General features: G+C 42.4%; 1 protein-coding gene across 1 annotated transcript; it reads left to right on the top strand.

Moving 5' to 3' along the window:
- The first annotated feature begins 6,355 nt into the window (after positions 1 to 6,355).
- Positions 6,356 to 16,440, top strand: LOC124149879. The gene is made up of 5 exons (XM_046521709.2): positions 6,356 to 6,497; positions 10,186 to 10,375; positions 13,936 to 14,075; positions 14,428 to 14,554; positions 15,770 to 16,440. Exons 1-5 carry the CDS (start codon positions 6,458 to 6,460, stop codon positions 15,963 to 15,965), a joined length of 693 nt encoding a protein of 230 aa, XP_046377665.2. The 5' UTR covers positions 6,356 to 6,457; the 3' UTR covers positions 15,966 to 16,440.
- Positions 16,441 to 16,687: the final 247 nt, after the last annotated feature.

Below are 16,687 nucleotides of genomic sequence, written 5' to 3' on the forward strand. Positions count from 1 at the left end.
ACGGCGACAGCCACGTGTAGGGAGTAAAGAGGGCACGGTGACAGCCACGTGTAGGGTGTAAAGAGGGCAAGGTGACAGCCACGTGTAGGGAGTAAAGAGGGCACGGCGACAGCCACGTGTAGTGTGTAAAGAAGGCACGGTGACAGCCACATGGACGGAGTAAAGAGGGCACGGCGACAGCCACGTGTAGGGTGTAAAGAAGGCACGGTGACAGCCACGTGTAGTGTGTAAAGAAGGCACGGTGACAGCCACATGGACGGAGTAAAGAGGGCACGGCGACAGCCACGTGTAGGGTGTAAAAAGGGCACGGTGACAGCCACGTGTTGGGTGTAAAGAGGGCACGGTGACAATCACGTGTAGGGTGTAAAAAGGGCACGATGACAGCCACGTGTTGGGTGTAAAGAGGGCACGGTGACAATCACGTGTAGGATATAAAGAGGGCACGGCGGATGTGGCAGAACTTGACCTACATCACGGTTACTCACATCTCGCAGCTGTCAATGGCTGACAATCTTTTATTTACATTCTCCGTTGCTCCGTTAGCAAGATGACAACCCCGATCTATGATGTGGTTCAACATTAACCTGTAGATTTACTGGGAATGATCGAGCCTGCTGGTACCAATGGAACTGAGTATGACGGATACCGAGTTACCAATGGAACTGAGTATGACTGAACAGAATCAGAATCTGCATGGTGTGACCTGTCAATTTCAAGATTTCATGTATTCCAAAGCCAGCGTGTGAATGGAATGAGACATTCGTGGCCCAGACATAGTGGGCCGTGTATGATTTTCTTTATTGTCCGTGTTCTGAAATGAATTTCATCAAGTTTGACTTCAATGATGTAGGGACATTGTTTTCGTGGATTTTCGAATGGACAAGTGTTTTCTGAGTGATGGAATTTCAAAACCTCTTCTACCAAATCCTTACGATGGTGGTTGACGGACATAGCGACGAATATCAATCACAAAAAGGTTTGTAAACAACAGGATGGGATGAATACAGTGTTTTCAAACAATTTTTATAATGTTATATTTTATTTTCATTGTCGGTTGTTTCAATGAGGAAATAGCTTAAATTGTTCCGATTCTGGTCACCATAGAACAGTTTCATAAACATTTCATCTGTATGCAAAAGATATGCCTTCGTTAAATCTTTTAATATCATCATCGAAGCAGTCAGGGTTGCGGCCTAGCCAACGCCCAAAAAATCCGATATCAAACTACAGTGCCGTGCCAGATATATTAGTACGATCCATAACGGTTTTCAACCGTCGAATATTTTACGAGCACAAAAATGTTTCGCGTAGCGTCAATAATACTCGGAACCATGTTAAATTTGACATGACGTCACTTTGATCACGTGACCGTCACGTGATCTCCTTCAAAGTGTCGTCTGCTGTTTTGATCAAAACATACGATAATCAGTGCAAACATGGGGAGAAAATCTAAGGAATTGAGTGGTGATGTGAAAAGAATAGCGTTAAAGTTAAAAGAAGAGGGGGAAAGTTATCAAGCGATTACTGACCTGTTGGGGGTTCCCAAGTCTACTTTGGGTAGTATTTTTTGCTAAAGTTCAGCGAAAGGGTTCGGTAGAAAACATCCCGAGACAAGCTAGACAAAACAGTTGTCAGACAGATATCGCACCGCGCTGTTCAGACTCGTTAAAAATAATAGACAGAGACCATTGAAGGACATCACTGGTAATTTCAATTCGGTGAGAGACCAACCTGTCCCGAAAAGAACAATTCAAAGGGAATTACACCGAGAAGGATTTTACAGGCGCATCACGAACAAAAGATGGTTGTTAGGGGGGTGAACAGAAAAGAACGTGTCTTGTGGTGTCGGAGTATGAGGGAAAAAACTGTCAATGATTTTTGGAAAAAATGTAATCTTTACTGATGAGAGTCAGGTGGTTATTGGAAATAATAATCGTGAATACATTTGGAGAAAGGAAAATGAAGCCGATCGACCCGAGTGCATGTGTCCCCCTCGAACCAGGAAGTTGAGATGTTGTGGGGGAGTATCAGATATCATGGTGTGGGGACTTTGGTGCTTGAAATGGTAACATCAATGCCCAGAAATACATAGAAATTGTGGACAATAATTTGTGGCCAGTAATTTGTAGACATTTTCAAGACAGTAACTATATATTTCAAGACAACAATGCGCCCGTTCATAGGGAAAAAATTGTGAAACAATTCATCGCCGACAATGCCATATACACGATGGATTGGTCAGCACAATCACCGGATTTAAATGTTATAGAAAATGTTTGGCTAAAACTAAAGAAAAAACTACAGGACACCGTAAACGACATCACTAACCAAGATCAGCTGTTTGAAGCGATCCATATCACTTGGCAGGACATTGAGCTAGACTTTATTCGTGGCCTTTATGAATCTATTCCACGCCGGATATCTGAAGTTCTGACTATGAAAGGCCATCTTACCAAGTATTAAGGTATGTAGATAATTTTTTCATTAATAAATGACGCTCTGTAAAAGCGAGTCGATATGGTAACAAACGGTGGCCATTTTGGATCGTACGAATATAGCTGGCACGGCACTGTACCGTATTTCTTCTATTTGACGCTATGCCGTCTGTTAATTTCGCGAGAGCCCTTGCCTCGGCGTGTATAAGAGACCTGGCTGGTATTAGAGACCCAGCGTGTATTAGAGGAAATATAGATAAGTTTTACAGTTTATATGGGGTGATCGATCGGCAGCCATGTAGGCTATCTGTGTATTCATACGCACGTTTTTGTGTGAAAAGGCTTAATATATTTGATGGGGTTTCCGTAGCGAAAAGGAAACCCCTTTTTTTACCAATCAGATTCAAGCATGCATCAATGTCATGGTAGAATGAGTATTTGTGCACTCACACCATAATGTATTCATGCATCCAACTATTATCACTAGCTATGACGTCATATGCTTTATGGCGTCAAAAGCATAACGTTGGATGTCGCCTAGGGGCGCGTTGCAAGCCACGAACCGCTTAGAGAAAGCAAATTAATCGTTCATCCCGGTGTCTGCAACAGTTCGAAGCGCTTGCGCACTCTTCCAAAATGGCGGCGCAACTAGCGCTTGGTTGCCTTGACGTAATGAAGAACGTAATAGAAGAGGCTCGATGACGAGCTGATGGAATTTATGATTACTTTGAAGATGTAGTGCAGGCTGAGGATGATAGGGTGTTGGCTGCCTTTGCTCATTTCCTCGTTGATCCAGTCAAGAATTTCTTGTTCCGCTGTCAAAGTAAGCCGCCATTTTGGTTTGAGAACGAAGCGACCTCAGCCAGCGATTGTTTCGCTTGCAAGCGGCTGAAAGTTAGCGCACTGTTGTAAGGCGAATCGCTGTACATCGCTTGCAAGCGATTGGCGCTTTGCAACGCACCCCTGGACTACGTTTTACTTTTCCCACTGTTGTCACTATTTCATCATAGGCATTATGACGCCACAAATACTACTGTTATGCGTCGCCTAGGACTACAATGTAAGTTAAAGTTTTCATTACACCTGAAGAGCCGTTGAACAGCGAAAGATCTTGTGTGGATAAAGGAGTTTTGACAAGTACGAATATCTTGACTCTGTTTTTGTCTATATTTAATACTTATACACCTGATGAAATCACTTGCTTATATAAGGATATATATTTAAGGATTGACTGTGCATTTTATTCGGTTCATTATGGTATGAAATCGAAAAAAAACGATGTGGAAACTGTATGAATCAGCGTTTATGAATACACAGTCAATGCTTATAAATGCCTATAAATTCGACAACGAAAACATGTTTTATCGACAATAGTTTAACCCCAAACAGGTGTATATATCAAAGCCGACAAAAATTACGACATTGATAAACATTCCAGGTGTTGGAATACATACTGTGGCGTGACATGAATCAGGTGATTGTTTAATTTATGCGCATAACTTGACACGCCTACAATATCAGTAGCCAATCAACGGAGAATAGGAACAAAACAATGTTCATAAGACCTGCCAATCAAGGCAAGGGGCGAGAAGAAGTGCAGCAGTCAGACTGGAACGAACCGGGAGAAGGCGGCTGTTTCAAATGACATGGTCAGTTACCGCCAGATTCAAACATTAGTTCCCTGGGAGCACCTTTAGAATACAGTACCACAACTTCTCGTGACGACGATCTCTGCCGTAGGTCACATGTCTCAAAGATAAGCAACCAGTTTGTGTGAGAATCCCTCGGACGCGAACTCGCGACCTTCGCATTGTAAGCCCGACAGCTAACCGACTGAGCTACGTCCACGCTGTGAAACAAAGTGCAAATTTACCTAGTCATGCCTACGACGTTGCGGAACTGAACGAAAAGGGTCGAATAGGTGACGGACACTTCTGAAGGTAACGGGTAGGCATGGTGTCTCGTGACTTTAGTCTACGGACACTTAAGAATGATCCCGATGCCATTTGGCACACTCGTCCAATTCCGTAATCTACAAGATACCGAGTGATGAGGAATGAGCCGATATGGCGCGAACTGAAAACAGCTCTGAAAATCAGTAGTGAAAAAATGTAGCCGGTGAAAGTGGCTTGTGTGAATGTCTCAGGACAGTTTCCAGTAGCCAAAATATTTGACACAAAACCATTTCAGTCTTTTTACTCGACGTTTTTGTGTGAAGAATATTATGAGCCGCTATGAAATCTATAATAGCCACTAAACGGGTACCTAACCCTAATGATCGTAAAGGGGTGATTGATCGTAAAGGGGATCCAAAGGCTAAGGATAGAGTTCGGGGTAGCCTACCCTAACACTGGCGACATTTCGATGTGTTCAGCGCCAATATAATATCCCCAATAAACTGCATTCTTGTGCATAATATTGAAAAATAATGAACCGAAAAAATATATATATATATTAGTTCCCATTTAACCATTTTAGCCACTTGAATTACGAGAAAAACGAAATAAAAAATAAATAAACAATAGGCTCCGACGTTCATACAGTTTGGCCCTCACTCTATGAAGGTTCATACTCCAATGAACTCGCACAAAACGTGTAAATAAACTTGTTCGTAAAGGAGTGAACATAAATTTATTTACGTATATTAAGTATACAGTTGTGAGAAACATGTTTTTCTGACCACTCTGGTCATATTATTTCTCATGAAGAAAGATTTTGTCTGAAAATATTTACGTGTATGAGACATGGGTGCATAATCAAAATTCGCCGTCATTCGCTTGGTGTTCAAACATGGCAGAGAAAGGCCGAGAAGCGCGGCAGCCACTTTACTAATCTCTCCATATTTCGTAATCCATAGAATTGTATAAAGTATAAGTTGCACGATGTTAAAGCTGAGATGATTGGGGTGATGATGGTTATAATTTTGACTTTGTGCACTCAGTGTTTGATATCTAAATTCACGGTTTAAAAAGGGCATTTTCCCGGGACCATATATGGTCCCTTGGCACTATACGGGTGTGAAAAGTGAGGGACCATATATGTTCCCGTGGCACCAAGAGGGTTAAAAGTGAATTACAGCTGAATTAATAGTGGAACTCGTCACCAATTACTTGTTAGTCACACAATATACATATCCTTTGTTCTCGTGGTATAGTTTCCCATCGGCCTGTTTCTATTGGTAGTTTGTGGTTACCAGTTCCAGTGTGTGTGACATCATGGTATGCTGCAGTCCTTTAATCTAACAGTCAATTTTCTTCCACTGATTTATCAACCTGAACTAGAATAGACGGAGACCAGTGAGGCTGCCTCACCCGTTCCGTGTTTAGATCTGTGCATATATAACATATGAAGATTCACTTTCCACAAGACCGTATCACAAGAGGGTTGACTTTAAATGTCCCGTCATGTCGAGCAAGATTCCCGAAGCTCCAGTCTTTGGTGTTTACATTTCTCAACACAGACTGGCACCGTCCCTCGCCTTCAGTGATACGCAGTCGTTTAAGTGTCTGACCACTAGTCGGCTCTTGAGACGGGTTTGAGATACTGAGGACATTCTGACGCTGAATTCACAAGGGACAGTGGGGTCCTGCATAGTGAATGTCACCAGACAGTTCTACTACCTGTACGTGACCCACTATATTGGTACCCACCAAGGAGGGGCTGTATCGTGGCCGACTCTGTGTGACCCAGCACGCTAGTAGGCCATGCAGGCTGAATGCCCCTTGTTCGCTGACTGACATCAAACTATCAAAGGACAAAGATACACACAAAGCGAGGTATACGATATCCGAATATAAAGAATATAAAGAGTGTGAGTAGTATGCTTCACATATTTCCCAACGGTTACGTATTGTCTATATTGCGGTATAGAAACCAAACAGGCAGAGAAATGTGTGACCAACTCACGTTCGCCACGCGTCATGGCCGCGAATCTATATAAATCATTGGACTGGCGAACTGTTACAGTTGAATGTCCTAAGTTCCGACTTTAAGCTGATCGAGTTGGCAACATAGTTTTAACCATGGCCATCTTCACAACAGCCCTGCTGGTCATGTTCCTAGGTATGTAGTGGGTGATCGAGTGAGTGAGTACACACTGCTTTCAGATTTCAGATTTTATATTTCTCTTTTAACCACTATCGGTGGTTATGAGCAATACCTGATATGTAAAATGAGAAAGTGAATCGATGAATCAAGATGACAGGCTGTATACATTTATGTATAACTCTGGATATACACAATTAGGTAAAGCGACTTTAGATGATATACTGTATATATGAATGCTTACCTAATTCTGTATGAATAGCTGTTAGGAAAGTTCTTTTAAATCTTTACTTTTGGGATTACTCATGAGGCGTTTTAGCTCGAGATGATTGGGTATTTTAGGCCTTTACTGTCAATAAATGTTATTCTTTGTTTTCTAAAACCTCTGCAACGAAATATATAGTGAAATCCAGCTTTAGTGCCTGGTGAGTTATATAATTTACATAAGCGATCTTCTCTAGGAGCAGGGGGCACGGGTGGCCCAGTCGTCTAAGGCGCCGCAATTCGCTGTGCAGAGTTGCGTCCCTTGGGCACGCCAGAAACATATGATTGTGGGTTCGCCCCGATTATGTTTCTAGGTTTGTCAGCACCATACCCGTGCTCGTGAGTTTCACCGAAGTCGTAAACGTCTGAGACCTGCATCACTTGGGGCTTTCCTCCCACATTAAGCTGACACGTCGTGATATAACTGGAATAATGTTAAAAGCGGCGTTAAACCAAACTCACTCAATCACTCTCTAGGAGTATTGTTCCGGTCTCAGTAGGAAGGCTAGGGTCTGATGTTCTAGAATTTGGTAGTGGGTACGATACTGATTAAGGTAGCAAAAAGTGTTTTGCTTAAAATATTTGTAGTAAAATCCTTTAGAACCTGTTCAACTGTACTACGCCAAGTTTCATCCAAATTGTCTTCGGTTGCTTTTTGCTAAGATCCAGTCTCTATAAAAAAAAAATGTTGGGGTGAATGAAACACGGCAGTTAGATAGAGAGTTCTGTGTGTTTACAACGCAGCCAGCTATTGGTATATTCGTAGCTTAATACAGCTATCAGCTTTACAAAAAAAAAAATATTACTTGTGATAACAAATGGGGCAAACTTGGGTTATTTGATTTAAGCCAAAAGCTGATAAGTCTTTCAGAAAACTATAAATAGAGATTGACCCGTCTCAGTTTGACGTCACAATCAAATGACATCACTAATGGTGATCTTTCACTGAAGCTGTGAGCAGTACTTTTTACACTTAAGACACTTCTTTTAATACCTACCGACTGAAAAAGTTGGAAGAATGATATTGGATGATACATACAATCACACCCATGTGTCTTTGATATCAAATATATCAACACTCGGTGACAAAAGTGGAAAATCACTGAGATGAGTGTATCAGAGAAGGTAATTTTTAATCATTAATGTCCAAAGAAGGATTTTAATTAACGGTGGTAACCATAATTTGTTCCAAGCACCAACGGTATTCGGTAATAACATCAACAGTTTAAATCATAAGTCCCAAGCACGAGAATCTGATGGCACACAAGTTCAGTAGCGTGTATGGCCACCATGTGCGTTGACAACTGCCACACAATGCCTCCGCATGAACCTTGTGATGCGTGTGAACACAAGATTGGGAAGACGACAGCATTGTTGCTGCAAAATGGTGCCAAGAGCTTGCAAATTCTGTGGTTGGTTCTGGTGAGTGCGCAGACTTCTGCCAAGAGCATCCCAGACGTGTTCGATAGGATTGAGGTCCGGAGACCTTGACGGCCAGTCCATGACGTTGACTCCCGCATTCTGAAGGAAAGTCCTTGTCAAAATTGCTGTGTGGTGTCTGGCATTGTCGTGTTGGAAGATCAAACCGGGTCCATGCGCTGCAATAAAAGGCAGAAGTTCTGGTGCCAGTACCTGGTCGCGGTAAGCAGCAGCGTTAAGGTTGCCACGGATGACAAGAAGCCTAGAACGTGCATTGCCACAGAAAGCACCCCACACCATGACACTTCCGCCTCGAAATCTGTCAACTTCCTGTACACAACACTGGGCGTAACTTTCATGACGGCGCCTCCACACCCTCGCCCTACCATCAGCAAATCGAAGATTAAATCGGGATTCATCACTGAAGACGACTTGATTCCAATTCCTCTAAGACCATCGTAAGTGTCGCTGTGCCCACAATTGACGTTGGCGTCTGTGTAATTGAGTCAGAATCAGCCCGCAGTATGGCCGTCGTGCTTGAAGGTGAGCAGTTCTCAAACGGTTTCGAACAGTTTGCGCACACAGTCTACCCCTAAACAGTTCATTTCTGGTTGATGTAGCCGTCAAAATTCGGTTACGGAGGTGACGTAAGACCATCTGACGATCCTCTGCATGTGACGTCACACGTGGTCGACCTTGCCGAGGGCGATCAGCGGTGGTACCCGTTTGCTGTAGACGCGTCTGTAAATCATAAACAGTCCGTCGCCTACAACCCATCGTCCTTGCGACTTTAGCTACGGACGTTCCCGTCTGCCACATGCCGATGGAAAGTTCACGTTAAACACTTGAAAGGCGTGGCATGACAAATGGCCGTAAAGACTTTTGTTTTCTTGTGTTTTTCTGTTTTTTGTCAATGACTGCTAACAAGTTTGGCTGAAAACACGTGCGGTATTATGGCCACGTGACCAGTTGCACGTGAAAAAACACTTTTGTCACTATAGTGCTGTGCACATGATTTTGATCGATTCACCTGCACAAAACGGGTGTTATCTGAAGACAATACGTGGCCGTTACTGTTTAAATACACAATAAGGGCCCACAATGATAACTGGTCAAAATGTTAAAATTTTAGGATTGTGAAGTTTTTAATTTGGTTCAGTATATTTGAGACAAAATAATACGATGACGATCTCCTTTAGTTGATCAATGATTCTAATGTCCAATATAAAGCTAGGTGTACAACATACAATTCAACAAACAATACTATATCCTTTCTTATACATATCTCGTGGAGTCCGAAACTAGGCGACCCACACATATATATTATATCGGACGACTTTAATATTGGCAAAGCCTTCGGACTCCTAGTGAACTGCGGTAGCGATTGTCCGTGTAACATATTTGTAGCAGATGGCGAACCCGGAAGTAGATCGTGTATATCGAGCCTTGTTCTCGCTTTCAATGGCCGCCGCGTGAGAAAGGTGTATTGTTTTCTTACATGTCAACATTTCACTCCAAACCGTGGTTTCCTTGCATTATTTGCCAGATTATACCAACACCAAATGGTGTCAATTTATTAGCATAATTTTTAGTTACTTCGAGTTTTGCCTCGTGTCTGCGATTATTTTCTCGGTATTTCAAGTTTACTTATAAAGAATCAAGATTTCGATTTTTTTTCTCGTTACTTCTAATTTTCCCTCGAACCTAATCAAAAAATCAATAAAGCAGAGAAAGAAAAGATTGCACAACCTTGGTGTAGCCTGGAGTCACAACACACTCTCTGTTGAGGAATTTGTGAATATTGTAGGACACAACATTCGCTTGCGTTGATAATTGGTGCTGGCACAACAAGCGTGTTGATGACTCTGAATGTAAAAAAATATATCAATAAAATAATACTTCTGTTTTCAACATATTTTATTTTATATTAAGGGTCTCTGATCCTATGTGGATTAGATTATGTCGGGGTAGTGGGCTTTTATGAAGTTTAGGTCTGCTGTCACATTGCTTGACGTTATTACAGCTCTACCTGGGTTTGCAAGCGGACAGGCGGACGTGTCGACGTTTTGCCCCAACGTTGCGACAGACGCAGTCACGTGCCTGCAGTCCACCGTCACAGATACAACGCTCTCCGGTCTCCTGACGGACCCGTCCACACTTCTCGATGTCGGCAGTCTTGTGTTCGAAAACTCTGGAGTCATCTGTCCAACAGCGTTCGTCGTATAATCTTTGTATCACAGTTAAACGTTTATACAGTTGGGGAGGGGTAGTAGTAGTAGTAGTAGTAGTAGTAGTTGTCGTAGTGGTGGTAGTAGTGATTGTAGTAGTAGAAGTAGAAGAATTAGTTGTAGAAGTAGTAGAAGAAGCAGTTGTAGTAGTAGTAGATGTAGTAGTGATTGTAGAAGTAGAAGTAGAAGAATTAGTTGCAGTAGTAGAAGAAGTAGTTGTAGTAGTAGTAGTAGTAGATGTAGCAGAAGAAGAAGTTGTAGTAGTAGTAGAGGTGAGGTGATGTGAAATTGGGTTTAACGTTGCGTCCAAGATTATTGCGCTTATATAGCGACGTGCATGCACGTGTATGTGTATGATTGGCTGCTTGTACTAGTCCGGACTGATGCCGATTTATAGTGCTAGTGTTTTAGCCCTTTAATGCCGAGCGACGGACAGGGTAACAACAAGTACCATCTTTTAACGTCTTTTGGTATGACGCGGCCGGGGATCGAACCCCGGACCTTCCGCTCTCCGGGCGGACGCTCTACCACTAGACCACGGAGGCGGTCAGTAGTAGTAGAAGTAGTAGCAGTAGTAGTTGCAGAAGAAGTAGTAGAAGAAGAAGTTGTAGTAGTAGAAGTAAAAGTAGTAGTAGAACTAAAAGTAGTAGTAGTAGTGGTCGTAGTGGTCGTAGTAGTAGTAGTAGAAGAAGAATTAGTAGTAGTAGTAGTAGTAGTAGTAGAAGTAGTAGTAGGATAAGAAGAAGAAGTAGTAGCATTAGTAGTAGTAGTAGAAGTAGTAGTAGAAGAAGTAGTTGTAGTAGTAGAAGTAAAAGTAGTAGTAGTAGTAGTGGTCGTAGTGGTCGTAATAGTGATTGTAGTAGTAGTAGTAGTAGAATAAGAAGTAGTAGTATTGTAGTAGTAGGAGGAGGAGGAGGAGAAGTAGTAGTGGTAGTAGTAGTAGAAGTAGTAGTAGTAGAAGAAGTAGTTGTAGTAGTGGTGGTGGTAGTTGTTGTAGAACTAGTATTAGTAGTAGCGAGCTGGCATCTCTCTAAATGTTGCTTTCTGAACGTGAAGTTAGAGCATGACCCTTTGGTGTGTAGTATTTCCATTTATCTGATGAGCGTCATGTCCAGAATTGTGTGTTCATTCAGTACAAAATAGAGGAACATGTATTCATTTTATAAGTACGGCCTGACCACCAGGTTTTACTATTTGTGGCGTACAAATAGACAAACCTCAATCATTTTTTAGTGTTCTATCTTGGAGCGAATGCATGATTTTAGAGCGGAGATAAAGTTTGAGTCGATTTGGGGCGTGTGTCTTAACGGATGGTGGAGGGACCAGGCAACAATCAATCTGGATTATCTGCCCAAACACATTCCACTGGGTGCAAGCGGCAAAATTGTAGAGAAACGTTGTAAGAATGGATCACTGAAAACGAGGAATGATACCGGGTGTTCGCAACAAGTGTTAGTGTGTCACAGGAATGATACCGGGTGTTCGCGACAAATGTAAGTGTGTCACAGGAATGATACCGGGTGTTCGCGACAAGTGTTACTGTGTCACAGGAATGATACCGGGTGTTCGCGACAAGTGTTACTGTGTCACAGGAATGATACCGGGTGTTCGCGACAAGTGTGAGTGTGTCACAGGAATGATACCGGGTGTTCGCGACAAGTGTGAGTGTGTCACAGGAATGATACCGGGTGTTCGCGACAAGTGTGAGTGTGTCACAGTAATGATACCGGGTGTTCGCGACAAGTGTGAGTGTGTCACAGGAATGATACCGGGTGTTCGCGACAAGTGTGAGTGTGTCACAGGAATGATACCGGGTGTTCGCGACAAGTGTGAGTGTGTCACAGGAATGATACCGGGTGTTCGCGACAAGTGTGAGTGTGTCACAGGAATGATACCGGGTGTTCGCGACAAGTGTTAGTGTGTCACAGGAATGATACCGGGTGTTCGCGACAAGTGTTAGTGTGTCACAGGAATGGCGTTTGGGAACGGTTGTAACTGTCACTTGCTATGATGCCTGAACCGCTTATAGACATACTGTGTGTATTGACGATAGTGTGACACATGGTACAGTATGTCTTTCCAATCACATTGTATAAACACACCTCAGGGTTTTATGTAGCTTATGGTTGTTTTTTTAAAGCTGTTGGTCCGCAGAAAGGCTAGATTTACATCGTGCAGGGTGTACACATCTCAAACAGGAACTACCCATCATCTGTGGGGTCAGTTAGTGCAGTGAAGCCCATTAAGTCGAAGAACCTGAGCATGAGAAGGGGGCATCTACAGTGTCAGATATATGCAGACAGACACCATTTGTATTTAGCAACAAATGACTCTGCCATCGGCAGATGTTCGAGACTGGTGACTCTCTGGTGTTGACGTTTACAATATACATCCCCGCAAGAACACAGCAAACAGTGCATGGGTACCCGGGGGGGGGGGGGGGGGGGGGGGGGGGGAGAGAGAAATGGTAATAACTTTTATTATTATTATCATCATCATCATTAAATCCATGAAGCAAAGAGGGTCACCCTGGCTAGGCTCATCATCAGCTCAGGGCCCTTGCCCCCTCCACACGTAGCCCAGACAGGGAATCAGACTTCCCCCAGGAAGCGCTGCCCAGTCGAATCCTCCGAGAGCTTTTTGGAGAATTTGAAGACTCCCCATCACTGCAGCCTTCTGCATTACCTAGATGGGCTGTATTCCTGGCAGCAAACCCGGGTACTCTCCCAATGTAAGTCAACAGATTGGGAGGTACCACACCCAAAGGCACCGAGAACAATGGGGAGTCGGACAACTTGGTACTTGGGGTGCAAGCGTGACATTTCAAAAGCGAGGTCCGTATATTTGGCACGTTTTTCTTCAATCTTGTCAATCACAATAGTTTCAAAAGGGACAGAAAATTCAATGATATAAATGAGTTCATTGGATTTATCCAAAAGTCCAAGATCAGGTGTGTTGGCCTGGATATGTCTGAGGCTGTATAAGGGCCTATTCTAAAGAATTTGGTATTTATCATTTTCCATGACGCCCTCTACATGTTTTGGGTCGTACCATGGATGGACCTCTGAGTCAAAATCACAAGCATGGCGAAGACGCTAATATTAGTTTGTTTGTTTGTTTCTTGTTTAACGCCGAAATTAGCAATATTCCAGATGGAAGGGGTACAATCAATATGTATGTGTGGAAGCATGGGGGTACCCCAGTCCTTCAGTTGCTGTTTGTAGACCGTTGTATTCCGCTCCAATAAGTTCCAGGGTGTGTGACAGGTTATCACATTAAACAAAACAAATGAAATTAAAGTCTTTGCAATATTTTGGACCATTTTCGGATGAAGAATAATTGTCGTGCGTAATATGTTGGTGAAAGAGCATTACAACTGTGAAACACCCTCTTTTAAACATAACCAACATATCCGTCTGTCCTCTTAACATTTTCTTATCAAAGACATCGGTGTGTCTTCAAGCGGTTCAGTCATTGTGGAAAGTGACGTTGAAAGGCGTTCCATATATATTTTCCAGTACATAATTAGCGTGTATTTGTTTCAGAAACACGCTCCAACTTCAGGCCATGTACGACTGCCTCTATGCAAAGCTAGTGCTCTGTATCCCGACCTTGTGGCAGAAGGCCTACCCGACTGTACAACAGACTAAACAGCACATTGTCTACATCTGTCAAAATGTACAAAGTAAGCATTCACAATGCGCACTGTGACGATGCACATTTTCACGATATAATGCATGATTATATGGTAAAGTCGCGATACGATCGGCCATGCTAGGTGACATTTGCCATGCTAGACGACATTTGCCATGCTAGACGACATTTGCCATGCTAGACGACATTTGCCATGCTAGACGACATTTCTCATGCTAGACATTTGGCATGCTAGGTGACATTTGCCATGCGAGACGACATTTGCCATGCCAGGTGAAATTTGCCATCGACTCTCGTTGTTAACAATGACACTTGATGTGATGTAGAACGTGTTTGGCTTGAAGCAGCGTCACATGCATTGTTTTCGGACTTGTACACTTCAGACGTTGACCCGACGTGTGTGGCGGACTCCGCTCGATCAGCTACCAGGGATGCGTGTGTAGTGGCAGGCACCCAACCAGCAACACCATCCCCTTCTGACGCCGTGGCATCAGTTGCCTTTCAGTGCAGGTAAGGTATACAAAGCGGGTGAGGTTGTATATAAAGCAGGTGAGGTTGTATACAAAGCAGGTAAGGTTGTATACAAAGTAGGTGAGGTTGTATACAAAGCAGGTAAGGTATACAAAGCAGGTTAGGTGGTATACAAAGCAGGTGAGGTTGTATACAAAGCAGGTGAGGTTGTATACAAAGTAGACGAGGTTGTATACAAAGAAGGTCAGTTTATATACAAAGCAGGTGATGTTGTATACAAAGCAGGCGAGGTTGTATATAAAGTAGGTGAGGTTGTATACAAAGCAGGTCAGTTTATATACAAAGCAGGTGATGTTGTATATAAAGTACGTGAGGTTGTATTCAAGGCAGGTGAGGTTGTATATAAAGTAGATGAGGTTGTATACAAGGCAGGTGAGGTTGTATATAAAGCAGGTGAGGTAGTATACAAAGCAGATGAGGTTGTAGGTGAGACTGTATGCAAATATGGGTAGTTATTTTCAATTTCAAACTGGCACTTTTTTATGAAACTCGCTAGGACAAGAGTTTAGACATTTGCGAGTTATCTTCTTTTGAAAGCCGCATATTGCTGTTGCTCTCTACTTCTTATAACATTGTTTTGAATTATTAAAACGTGGGAGAGATTGGGAAATCGAAATAACAATCTAAGCCTACGCATGTTTAGCTCAAACGACTGAAAGTCAAGTGAATTTATATCATGACCTGTTTGTCTGAAGTTGTCAAATTTATTAAAATTACATTTTCAACCTTGGATGCTGCTTTGCCTCATCTGTAGAACTGTTCATCTCTCTGTTCCTGCTGCGTGTCGTGTTGTCGTTTTTATGGGCGCTTCCGGGGCATCGGACTGTGCACATGTTTAGTTTTCTCAATAATAAAAGCAAGAAATCTATGTTCATATTCATAAGAAATATATGCCAAAAGAAGAGGCAACTGTACGACTCCGGCTATGATTTGAGCATGTGTTTTTAAGTCACTATCAAATAATGATGATACCATGTGAAACTTATCCTTTCCCACCGGTGGCACCTACTTACATAATAAGTCTGATTGTTATTTCTTTCTCATTTCGTTAATGTATTAAATCTATTATGTTTATGTATGTATTTGTATTTGCATGTGTGTGTGTGTCGAGTCACACGTCCTACATTATATATCTTTGCAGTGCCATTACTTATGACCTAATTACTAATAAATCAATTTCTCTGTTATTTACAGCCAAACGGATTTGACAGCGACCTGCACCCAGGCAGCATATGCAACATGTACCGGTAACACGGCCGCCCTCTTGTCTCTGTCCATCAAGCTACAAGGTCCGTCCGGGTGTGCTGCAGGCGACATTATCCGCCCCTCCTTAACTCTTGCCCTCATACCTGTGGTTGCTTGTGTAATGTCCTTGTTTACACGGGTGTAAATAGAAGGTTACTATTAATAACTATCATGATAGTACTAGGTCCGTCCTGATGTGCTGCAAGTGACATTATCCGCCCCTCCTTAACTCTTGTCCTCATACATGTGGTTGCTTGTGTAACGTCCTTGTTTACACGAGTGTAAATAGAAGGTTTTTATCAATAACTATTATGTTGGGAATCCCACTAGGCGGAGTATCGCATTAGCATTCGTGGCCATTTATTAGGTCCGAGAACAAACACATATAACTTTGCAGCCCGATGACAACACAGAAATGGCAGTGCTTATTCCCTTTAAATATATTATCAATATGAGTGGAATCACTAATAACGAATGTTGCTTGATGTTATTATGTTGCACGTGTTGTATTCCATTGTTGTCTACTGTCTGTACATTTGTACACACCATGTGGTTCTACTATGTATATACGAAGATGTTCTAACAAAGTGTTTGTCAGAAATACAACCGTCATGTTTCTAGATAGTTATGCGTTGTATGTCGCGTTTCTCTACTGAAAATTGTAAACCACCAGTGACGTCAACCTATTTTTCTATATCGGATGTTATAATATCCCAGGTTTTGTTATCAAAACAACTTCCGTTTAAATTGTAACATATGAATGTTTGTCGCTGGAAATTTATTTTGCATTTGTCAAATTGCGATTAATCACAATGCTTTTAAGAATGTTTTCTTTCAAGTACGGTACGCTAGCAACAGATATTTTAC

Source organism: Haliotis rufescens, unplaced genomic scaffold, assembly GCF_023055435.1.
Source record: "Haliotis rufescens isolate VD_foot unplaced genomic scaffold, xgHalRufe1.0.p SCAF_4, whole genome shotgun sequence".
Lineage (NCBI taxonomy): Eukaryota > Metazoa > Mollusca > Gastropoda > Lepetellida > Haliotidae > Haliotis > Haliotis rufescens.

What these genes read in the sequence shown, in the direction of transcription:
- LOC124149879 (XM_046521709.2), top strand. Translation starts at nt 6,458, where the DNA reads ATGGCCATCTTCACAACAGCCCTGCTGGTCATGTTCCTAG. An exon ending in CCTGCTGGTCATGTTCCTAG is followed by an intron (nt 6,498 to 10,185) that starts GTATGTAGTGGG and finishes ACGTTATTACAG; the next exon opens with CTCTACCTGGGTTTGCAAGC. An exon ending in CATCTGTCAAAATGTACAAA is followed by an intron (nt 14,076 to 14,427) that starts GTAAGCATTCAC and finishes TGTACACTTCAG; the next exon opens with ACGTTGACCCGACGTGTGTG.